The 11,955-nt window shown below is 34.2% G+C and overlaps 2 protein-coding genes across 2 annotated transcripts; both read left to right on the top strand.

The window, feature by feature from the left end:
- The first annotated feature begins 381 nt into the window (after nucleotides 1–381).
- On the top strand, nucleotides 382–2,944 carry LOC111406720 (probable 2-oxoglutarate/Fe(II)-dependent dioxygenase). The gene is made up of 4 exons (XM_023036099.1): nucleotides 382–682; nucleotides 851–1,110; nucleotides 2,326–2,435; nucleotides 2,772–2,944. Exons 1-4 carry the CDS (start codon nucleotides 476–478, stop codon nucleotides 2,942–2,944), a joined length of 750 nt encoding a protein of 249 aa, XP_022891867.1. The 5' UTR covers nucleotides 382–475.
- On the top strand, nucleotides 1,778–6,005 carry LOC111405972 (protein SRG1-like). The gene is made up of 4 exons (XM_023035122.1): nucleotides 1,778–3,388; nucleotides 3,496–3,740; nucleotides 4,500–4,824; nucleotides 5,533–6,005. Exons 1-4 carry the CDS (start codon nucleotides 3,113–3,115, stop codon nucleotides 5,809–5,811), a joined length of 1,125 nt encoding a protein of 374 aa, XP_022890890.1. The 5' UTR covers nucleotides 1,778–3,112; the 3' UTR covers nucleotides 5,812–6,005.
- The last annotated feature ends 5,950 nt before the right edge of the window (nucleotides 6,006–11,955 follow it).

Below are 11,955 nucleotides of genomic sequence, written 5' to 3'. Positions count from 1 at the left end.
ATTTTTTTTTAAACTTCATCTGAAAGCTTAGCTATCAAAGGGGGACACATTTATACATTCAGCTAAGCAATGATCATTGTTAAGGTTGAAATACTGAATTCATTGTGAGGCTGAAATCCTCAACAGAAGACTAAGTACTAGAAAAAGTCAAAATTTAGAGCATGTGGCATGTTAGAAATTAAAATTTAGTCCGTTGTCTCAGTATCATGTCGCGTATCTCAGTTGGACTGCATTCAACAACATTAGACCTGTTGTGGACTGATATGTTTTTGTGATAGTTGCAGATTTTATCAGTCTTATTGATCCTTTCAATTTCATCCCACAAAATTTGTCTCATTTTCTTCCATGTTTACCTTAACAGGGAAGCACTTGAAGAATATGCGATAGAATTAGAGAGGATAATGTACGAGATCTTTGGCAATTTATCATCATTAATAGGCATGGAAAGAGGGGTTCCAATGAATTGCAATGGGTTATGAAACTAGGCATGCGCATGGACATCTATCCTACATGTTCGTGGCCTGATTTAGTACTTGGGATTAGTCCACATTCAGATAGCAGCTCCATAACTTTACTTGTGCAAGATGATTTAACTGCCCTCCAAATTAAGCACAAAGAAGAATGGGTAACAGCAAAGCTAGCTCCAAATGCAATTGTAGTGAACACTGGTGGTGATGTCGAGGTTTATGATTAGTCCATTCAAATATACTTTGACGAGACTGGACTGGATTAGACAACAAACAAACATTGGATCTATTGGTTCATTGATCATGCACACTCAAGTACAGTCCAGTCCAGTCCAGACGAATATACTAAACATGTCATCAATGCCTAATTCTTGGATTTGCAGGTCTGGAGCTACAAGAGCATTGAGCATAGAGCTCTTATAAACGAGAAAAAACCAAGAATATCTGTTGCGACATTTGTGATTCCAGGCGATGATGTTGAACTGAACCCACTAGAAACCATGGTGGATGAGAATCATCGTCCAAGAATCTACAAAAATGATGTGACATACGTTGAATATCTTAGATACACCTTGGCCAAAAAGATGGATGGAAAAGCATCTAACCTTGAACATTTAAGTTACAGATGTAAAGTAACAGTCAGGTCGATCAGTTTTGTATAATTGAAGCACATTTCAATTCACTTGTCTGATTCTTGCTTGATGTTCAGTCTGGTTTCTCTGGAATTTCTTGACACAAAAAGTGAACAGATTCCTTAAAACTAATGATGACTACGTAGTCAATGAAAGAAATTAAAATTTGGAATATAATCAATTAAAAGTTTTTAGTTAATTTGGATCTTCTAGTAGCTCTAGAAATGTATCAAAATAGAGTGACAAAATATTTCATGTGGCCAACCTCAAATTTATTGGCTCACGTTCACTGTTGCTGTAAGCTATAAGAAGTTTTCATTATCACTGAACATATAACATATTAAAAAGCAAGATTTGCGAAGCTTAAATGGCTCTTTCTTCTCTAATCCTATCCATTTCCGTCTAATTCATCTCATCAACCATGATAACTGTTGCAATGTATGACTCGATTAGTTCTTTTGATGGATGGGTCTCACCAAATTTGCATTTAGAAGTGCTTCACATTAAGAACAAATGCATGCTAAAATTTCAAGGTAAATAAAAATAACATTACCCAGCAAAACATCCAATCTGAAAATTACTAATGAAAATTCTGTCTGATTTGATGCCTATTATAGCAATCACTTTAGTTAGAAGTTAGAGCACACCCTTAAAATCGGCTTGTATAAGGAGGGTGTTGTAACATGCTTACATTATTCTTCCCTTTTCCAGCTCTTTAATGTCCTTGTATTGATTTTATTTTATTATTATTATTTTTTTTAATACTCCTTCTCTATGTTGTTTGCTATGTAGACTAGTTTAGCATTTTTATGATCCACTTATGATTGCTATACTGGTTCTTTTTAACGTTTTATACTCGTACTGAATGTTTATATCTTGTGTCTTGTCTTCTTGGTTCTTCCTCCCCCCACCCCCACTTGTTTAATGGGCGATTTACACAATGACTTGATTGAGATGCTTTGTTGTGTTGCAATGCACCATACCTGTATGGATTTGGGTTAAAAACCTGGTAAGTTTAGGCCATGTTTGACCTACATTATTTTCAAAAAAATTACATTTTTAAACAGTGATTTTGATTGGCTCAAACAAGGGCTTAAGGGACCTTTTGCGATAAATGGGTAAAGTTCAAGAACGAACCAGGTTCTTAAACCGTATAATTATTGCAAGGAGTATGATAGCAGCTAATTTCTGAAATTTGGGAGATAAAATTTGTTCTGATTTTATAGCTATATTGCTTGTGGTTTTCCTCACTTCCGATCAACTCTGATGGAGGAAGAATTTGGAGAATTTAATGTGAATGCAAGATCAGTCCTTTCAGTTCCATTTAAAAATGAAAGTATTCATAGAGAATCTACCTCACAGTTGAAGTTAAATTTTCTCAAATTTGGTTTATTTGTGCAAAATTTTGAATCTTGTATAAGGTGCTTGATAAATTGCCTGATCGAGCGTGCTTGGTTGTAATGTTTGCCATTTCTGTTTTGTTCATTCCTTATCCAGCCACGCTTTGATATATTATTTTTAGGGTGAAAGATAATCTCTATTCTGGTTAGAGTTCTTGTAAATTTTTCAATGTAGACAAAATGGAAGTGTCCAAAATGGAAATATGATTGCCATTAGTTTTATAGAACGTCTTGTGACATATAATCTGTCGACATTCGTCCTCATCTTTAAGGTCCAGATGGAACTCTTCACCTGTTGTTCACAACCCAAAGGCTTCAGCTGCTGGCCGGGCAAATTGATGTTCTCTTCCGGTCAACTGTGGACCTGCTTTTTACATATCTCTCATTCTTTGGGACCCAAGATGAGAAACTTCCAATATGCAACAACGTGCCAAGAGAAAGATGAAACAGAATTTTAACTGCTTTTGATGGGTATCTCAAAGGGAGATTATTGAATAGATTCTCAACTTAAAGAAAGCTGATGAATATTTCTAAAGAAGATTGATGATCGATTCCCATTGTCTATAAATACACTAGCTCATATATTTGTAAGAAATATTCGCAGTTGGCTATAATGGGCACAGAGCTAGACAATTACAGTGTTCATGAGGATAATCCTTTAGGTTATGGAAGCTCTTTGCCAGTTCCAAGTGTACAGGAGATTGTAAGAAATGATGCTCATAATGTTCCTGAAAGATACATAAAAAACGTTGAGGACAGGCCCTTAAGTTCTGAAAAATGTTCAGTTTCACTTGATATACCTATCATAGATCTCTCTTTGCTCACTAATGGAGATGAAGATGAATTGAGAAAGCTCGATTTTGCTTGCAAGGATTGGGGTTTCTTTCAGGTGACACTGCAAATACCATTAAATAACTTATTTTTCTTTGATAGCATATGATAAAACAGGCTTATTTGTTGTTATTGTTGTATGCTAATACGGGCTCAATTTTACAGATCATAAACCATGGTGCAGATGAAGTTTTACCCAAGATGAAGGCAGCCGTGGCAGCATTTTTTGAACTCCCATTATGTGAGAAAAAGAAATATGCAATGGCAGCAAATGATGTTCAAGGATATGGACAAGGTTATGTCGTCTCAGATGAGCAGAAACTTGATTGGAATGACCTCTTATTCTTGATGACAATACCATCTTCCTTCAGAAATATGAAGTACTGGCCAAACTCAATACCAGGTTTCATGTATGTACTTCTGACATGTTAAAGTAGAACTAAGTTGTCTAAAAGTTTAAAACAGTTAGAGAAATGATATATGTGTTTTGTCTTCAATATGTTCTCTCATGTCCATACGATATTCAATTCAAGGTCTAACACGTGCACAATTTTCATAAATTGGCATCATCTAGACTTGAGTCAAGGCTTTTACCCTGATCTTACAAGAAGTTGGACCCCATAATTGAATAACTTTAAATGACACATTTGCTTATTTAAATTTTGTTTTCAACATCTTGAAATTTCACATATAGAAGGATCAATACATTTTGAAGTTGAAATATTGAATATGGTTCATTTTAAGGTTTAACTCAGACTAGAAACCTAATTGGACAACACATACATGAATATTAACCCACCCTCCCCTCCATGTGCCGGATTTATTTTTCACATTAAACCTAAGACATTTAAAAAATTTCATAAATAGGTGACCGCACTTCATTTAAAAGCTCAAGCTATTAAAGAGGAGACAAATTTATTTATAAAATTTTTTTAAACAAGGATTAAACAAGAAAATTAAGTTTAAATATTGTGCATTATTTTGCGCAATGTGCTCAAGTATTGGGTCATCGTACCTCGGTTTGATTGCTATCTACAATATTGCATAGCAGATTTTACGACTCATTTTGATTGCTATTTACAATATTGCATCGCATATTTTATCATTCTTATCAATCCTTTCAAGTTGGTTCAACAAAATTAATGTCATTTTTTGTACGTTCTTAACAGGGAAGCTCTTGATGAGTACTCAATAGAATTACAGAAGGTAATCGATGACATCTTTAGCAATTTATCATTACTAATGGGCATGGAGGGAGGTTTTCTGAAAGAACTGCATGGGGTTATGAAACTAGGAATGCGAATGAACTATTATCCTACATGTTCCAGGCCTGATTTAGTTCTTGGGGTTAGTCCACATTCAGATTGCAGCTCAATTACTTTACTTCTGCAAGATGATGATATCACTGCCCTCCAAATTAAGCACAAGGAAGCATGGATACCAGTAAAGCCAGTTCCAAATGCATTAGTTGTCAACATTGGTGATGTTGTTGAGGTACGTTTGAGATGACTAAACATTTCAGTCTCTTCCTTTCATTTGTGCTTGTCAACATAATAGCCAAGTGTTAAAATGGTGAGTTGCATTTCCCTTAACATTTACCCTCCGATTATCAAGTCCAGAGCAAAAAACATGAATATAACAAGAGCATTAAGAATTAAGATGTATAAATTTTGCTTACCCCATTTAATTACTCTAGAAGTGGGTTGTTTAAGAAGGGAGTGGTTGTTGGTACTCAACAAGGAATACAATATTTAACCCATTCATCTCCCTAAATCTTTCCAAACTGAAGTTCCTTCTATAAGCAATTGGGAAATTCACAGGAACAAACATCATCTTATTTGGAAACCAATGGAAACAATACAAATTTTCCTTAAAATATACTTTTCAGGACATGTTTGGTCTGCAGAAGGATATACTGTATACAAAACATACAAATAATGTCTCCATTTGTAATCAGTTGTTCTCCTGTCAAGTTTAACATACTAAACATTTTATTAGTTTTCAGTATCTAGGCTCTTCGACGATGCACTATCCTTCACATGCTTGGTACACTATAGGAGTACTGGACTAGATTGGGTAACGTATAAGCAATGTCTTTTGCTTAATCACATGCACTATTGTCGTGTCCAACATATTGAACATGCCATCTGTGTTGATATCTAGACGCTTCGTGATTGCTCTTGTTTTTTCTTGGTTTTGAAGGCTTGGAGCAATGGATTGTACAAGAGCATTGAGCATAGAGCTGTTACAAACGAGAAAAAACCAAGAATATCTGTTGCAACATTTGTGATTCCAGGTGAAGACGTTGAATTGAACCCACTTGAAACCATGGTGGATGATAAATATCGCCCTAGAACCTACAAGAATGATGTGAAGTACGTTGATTATCTTAGATACACGCTTGCCCGAAAAATGGATGGAAAAGCAACCAACCTCCAACATCTAAAATTCCAGGCACAAGTAAATTCTGCTAGTCATTGAACTCGTGACAAAATTTTATGTTGGTCCCACAGCTAGTTGTATTCCTACTTAGTCTCCCAAGGTTCATTTGTGTTTCAACATATAGTATAGGTGATGTAAGCTTGAAATCCGTTAGTTTATTATTTTATATGTTCAGCTCTACAATCATGTTTCACAAACAGATCATTGGTCAATATAAAATTTGTGTTCCATTATTGCCTTAGTTTTTGATCTCAATAGAACAGGTTGGAAAGAAACACATTCATAAACTACTAAGAGTAAGGAGTAGTTACTCAAGTTCAAGCAGTTGTGCAAAATTGGAGATTTTTCTAGAAGGCCATTTTTTAATGATCAAGGTAAGTTAATGTCTCAGCCAATATATTTTGGGAACACTTTCACTGTGGCTGTAAGCTATAAGATGTTTTCATTGTCAAAGAAAATAGAACATGAATAAAAAGTGGTATTTAAGCTTAAATGGCTGTCTTCTCGAATCCTGTCAAGTTCTGTCTAATTCAACTCATCAATCATGCCCGTATATGACTGCTGCCATGAACGACTGGATTAGTTTATTTGATGGATAAAATTTTATGATATGGATTTGACCATAAGTGATTTAGAAGTGCTTCGAATTATGGATGACTGCATGTTAAGTTTCAAAGTAACTTAAATTATAAAAGGCACAAAAGTTGCATCTGTGGAATGGACTTAAAGCTGAAACTTTTCCAGAACCTGAACGACGTTAGAGTGCATATCATATTGTTTCCAAACAAGCTCTTGTTGAGACATTGATGAAAAACAAAAAATAAAATCTATTTTAAAATGTCGGCCTTATTAGGAGCAGTAATGTTGGTTTGTATCTTTATACTTAACCAATGTGCGATTTTACCTCAATATGCCCAACAAGATAGTAGCTCATTTGAGCACATCCATTGAGGAATTCGAATGCTCATTTGGACTGAAATGCTCATTCGAATCTTAAAGAAGTTTGAGGAGCTGCTGCTAAAGGCCCTGGTTTCTTTCCTGATTTCTCTCCTCTCCAGATTCGTCCATTCATAATTTGTTTTCCCTTTTTTCAGTTTTATTTATTTTAAAATTAAAATGCTTCCTCTCTATGTTATATATTCTAGATTTACATTTTTCTGATCGACTATATTGTTTTTCTGGTTCTTTTTAACTTTTTATTGTTGTATTAGATGTTCATTTCTTGCATTTTGTTCTTTCAATTTTTCTCGTTCTAAATGACTACATTTTTTTTTATTGGTGGGTTTTTTCTGTTAATGTCATTTTCACACTTGTTTAATGGGCAATCTATACATGGAATGCTTTGTAATGTTGCAATGTTGTTACTCTGCATCCGTCATGACAACGTTATTTCCTCACTTTGTTGTGTTGCAATGCTTTTAACTGTTATAAGTTCGGCTTAAAAACTAGGAATGCTAAGGGACCTTTGTGAGCAACGTGTAGAGTTCAAGAACGATCCAGGGAGCATGATCATTGCATTCTACTTAAATGTGTCCCTACGTGACATAACCACCCTTAATGCAACCAGTCCTAAGAGACGAGTGGCCGTAGTGATATTTGCACCAACATTTCAGCCAATTACAAGACAGTAATTATTACTCACCACCTCGACATCATTATGACCAGTTCAGACTGATCTTAACAACCAATCAAAAGGCTCATATTCTGAGCAAAGGCAAGTATTTTAAGGACAGTATTGTAGCTAATGTCACTTTGGGCTGCCAATTGGTTAGGTGGGTACCTATAAATAAAAGCATAATCAACCTCCAAAGGACTGAACAAAATGTACCCTCAACATACTCTCTAAAAACACATCAATTTATGCAAAAACTCTTTCTTTTTACCATTGCACTAGTCCACGGTGCATAAATGTTTAAGCGGTTAAAGAGACATTAAAGTATTTACTTGAAATTGTTTTCAACTCGCCCCCTATTTGCCAACTTCAATTTTTTAATCAAAAGCCTGACACGTACACAATTTTCATAAATGAATGATAGCGAGACTTGAATTTAGGACTTACGTCTTCTCTGATACCTTGTTAAAGTACGTATTGAAATATTTAAAGCATTAGGGAGAGGACGATCTTGTTTATTTAAACTATGTTTTCAACACAGAAAAATGTAATAATTTTTTTTTTATTTTTTTTAGCATATGACAAAAACTGACTCAATTTTGCAGATCATAAACCATGGAGCAGAGGAAGTCTTTCCCAAGGTGAAGGCAGCTGTAGCAACATTTCTTTGAACTCCATTTACGTGAAGTCTTACCCAAGGTGAAGGCAGCTGTAGCAACATTTCTTTTGAACTCCATTTACGTGAGAAAAAGAAATATGCAATGGCAGCTTATGATAGACAAGGATATGGATATGGTTATGTTGTCTCGTACGAGCAGAAACTTGATTGGAGCGACCTCCTAAGAAATTTTTCGGATCTTCCCACACGTTTCATCTTGTTTTTACATAACACATTTTCCTTCTTATCATATTGTTTCCATTTTGAATTGGATTCTGTTGGGCATGTTTGGTAAGTGATGCTCAAATCTTCTATGCTATGATGAAAAATGAGGAAACTAGGCCCTGTACGCCCTTTTTTAAAATATTTTGATTAATACCTTTTAAATTATTAAAATATTTTAAAGAACTATTATTTACGTCCTAAATTGGTAAAATCAAAACGAAACCTAAACGAAATTCTACGGCAAGCCCTAATCAAAACATTTTCCATCAATTTCTTCTTCGTTTTCCCTTCGTAATCGTCGACTGTAAATCTCCATTTTCGACCCATTTTCCCTCAATTTCTTCTTCGTTTTCCCTTCGTAATCGTTTTGTTTCTTGTCTCGTTATCATTTTGACCATAAATCCCAAATAGCCTAAACCCTAGATCGAAAATCTAATTTCGATTCCAACAATTAACTCGTATTTTTGCAATGGCTGAAAAAAGTGGATCGAAGAGGCAAAGAAATCTCGAAGAACCATCCTTAAAGAAGAGGACCAAAATTTCCTCATCTTTTTATAAACTGAAGGTAGCAACCTTTTTTTTTTATGTTTTATTGACTTATATTGCGTACATTCTCTTGTTCTTTACGATTTTTGTGTGTTTCTCAATGGTTTTTGTACATTTTGTGCAGTGAATGAAGATTGTGTATCTTTAGCAATGATTTTAGTAAATTTTACTGATTTACATTTTTTTGCTGCTATAATGCTACTTTGGTTTTCATAGTTTCTAGTTGGTCTTACATGGTGACTTCAGAGTGCACGAAAAAAAAATGTGTGGATGTGTTTGTATGCATGGTGGTTGTGCATTTGTTTATATGATTTTCCAATGAACAAATTTGTCCATCCATTGCACTTGAGTTATCTGTCATATGTAAACTTCAAAATTTTCTTACTGCTGTCCTATTAATTTCCAAAACTTTGTTTTAAGTATAATAATAATAGTCATAAAATTGATACAATGACCACTTTCCATAAATCTTGAATTAGCTTGTCAAAAGCTCAAGTTAGAGTACTCATTTACTGACATCCATATGAAGCAATACTAACTACAAAATAAAATAAATTACAACTTTTTTTGGTTGTGTTTTGATGAGGAAGCATCTTTGTGATGGTTTTGTCACTTTTTGGTTTTATGTCACCTTTTTTACAGTTTGTGTCACTTTTGGACTTTCATAATGCACGTACTTCATCTTGAATTTTATTTTAACTGTTTTTTTTTGTAGGATTGGGATTTGTTAATCCCTCAATCCTATTGGTTCAAAGGAAAAGTGACATTGTTATCTCCACACGAGGTGATAACAGACTTGAATGAAAAATTTAGTCCATATCAAAGGACTTTATTCAAAAATACATGCTTTGGTGCCTTCATTGATTTGAAGGAAATAATTTTACAACCACAGTTGATACACCAGTTGCTGCTCAGACAAGTTAAGCAGCCAAATTCAAATGAAATGTGGTTTAATATCTTTGATGAATTGGTAAGATTTTCAATCAAAGAGTTTTGTTTGATATCAGGGCTTAAGTGTACTGGAAATGGTGATCTAACTCGATATAGAATGAAGAGTCGTTTAAAAGAACAATATTTTAAAGATCACGAAAGTGTCACAACAAAAGAGGTTCAAGAAGTGTTTTTAAATTTGCCTGCTGAGACCGTAGATAAAGATGTTGTGGATATAGGCATAGTTTATTTGATTACATCATTTCTATTTGGTATATCTTATCATAAAGGAGTTGATGACTCATTTTTTTGCCTTGTGGAGTCTGAGGATTTGAATTCTTTTCCATGGGGTATAGAAATTTTTAGTATGACTTTATCATCCCTAAAGAGTGCATTTAATCAGAAAATGAAGAATATTTTTATGGAAAAGAAGTTTTTGGAGTATAGATTGAATGGCTTCCTAGTTTCATTTCAAGTATGGATTTATGAAACAATTCTTGCTATTGCTCGAAAAAATTACTGCATGAAGCATGAATCTCAGCGTCCTCGGATGTTGAGTTAGAGTAGCAATCAACATGTGACATTTGTGGGGTTAAGGAAGACCATTTTTGATTTGATTAAAGTAAGTTTTTTACCCTTTTATTGTTTATATTATGTCTTTAGTTTATCTTTTGCTGTTATTGATATGATTATTTATTTTTCAGTTGGATGTGAGTCAAATTGTGCCTCTGGAGGCTGAGAAGGGAGAAGAGTATGTGGTTGGTTTATTTGTTGAAGGTTTGGGTGGTGACCAGGATGATGATAATTTTGAGCATCCTATTGTTGGCCTGAAAAAGTTCATAGATGAAGGAAAAACAAAATCTGTTGACCGAACTGGAAGGTCTACAGAAAAGAAAAACAAAGGGAAGATTATTGAGGTTTGTGGGTATTTTTTCTTTTTATTATTTTCTGTTCACCATGCTCGAAGTTTTTTCAAAGGTTCTTATTATTTTACATTCTTTTCAGCAAGTCCAGCAATCAAATGAAAAAGTTTTGAGACGGCTATCCGAGGTTGAACTGAAATTTGTTCGATCAAATGATGTGATTTTAAAACGAATCTCAGATCTTGAAAGTAGAATGCAATCAAATCCGATTGAGAACCGGCTAAAAGATGTTGAAGAAAGGATTAAAACAAATGAAGAAGTGATGGAGCGTCTTCAAATTTTGGAATGCAGAGTAGAGAAGATGTTAGCTAGTAATGAAGGACAGATGAAGGTATTCAAGAGTTATTGAGTTTAGGATTAATACTTGCGACTTTTTGCTGAATTTTGTTACTTTTTTAAATTATTGTCACTTTTTGATGATCTTTGTGACTTTTTTGTAGGATGGTGTGGAGAGATTACCTGATGAAACAGACAAGATGTTAGCTGGTAATGAAGAACAAACAAAGGTATTCAAGAGTTATTGAGTTTAGAATTCATACTTGCAACTTTTTGCTGAATTTTGTTACTTTTTTAACTTATTGTCACTTTTTTTATTATCTTTGTGACTTTTTTTGTAGGATGGTGTGGAGAGATTACCTGATGAAACAGACAAGATGTTAGCTGGTAATGAAGAACAAACAAAGGTATTCAAGAGTTATTGAGTTTAGAATTCATACTTGCAACTTTTTGCTGAATTTTGTTACTTTTTTAACTTATTGTCACTTTTTTTATTATCTTTGTGACTTTTTTTGTAGGATGGTGTGGAGAGTTTACCTGATGAAACAGACCAGGTGTATGATGACTTCCCTAGTTTTTCTTTAGGTATTGAGTTTGAATTGAGTTGTGGGGAAAAAGATATAGAGGTGCCTGTCAGAAAAATTGACAAGTCAGTTGAAAAAAGTGACAAGGCAGTGGAAAAAAGTCTCAGGGCAGTGGTAAAAAGTGATAAGGCGATCGAGATGAATTTGAATGAAGAAATAGAATTTCATGAAGATGATTGGTTAAAAATTGATGATATTGTTGCTCGTAGTTTAGCAAAAAATCAAGAAGTACTTGTGTTTTTATTCTATCAACTTTTTCGTCATAACTTGTGCATGTTTTTACATTAATATAATTTGAATTTGTGTTATTGTTCATGTCCCAGGATGTTGTATCACCATGTAATGAAGGCAGAATTGATTTTTTGGAGGAGGTTGAACTGAAGGATGATGTTTGGGAGAAAGTTGTGGAAGTAACGGCTGCAATTGAAG

This window comes from Olea europaea, chromosome 12 (assembly GCF_002742605.1).
Source record: "Olea europaea var. sylvestris chromosome 12, O_europaea_v1, whole genome shotgun sequence".
Lineage (NCBI taxonomy): Eukaryota > Viridiplantae > Streptophyta > Magnoliopsida > Lamiales > Oleaceae > Olea > Olea europaea.
The sequence above is the reverse complement of the archived record's forward strand: the minus strand, read 5'-3'. Positions and strand labels throughout refer to the sequence as shown.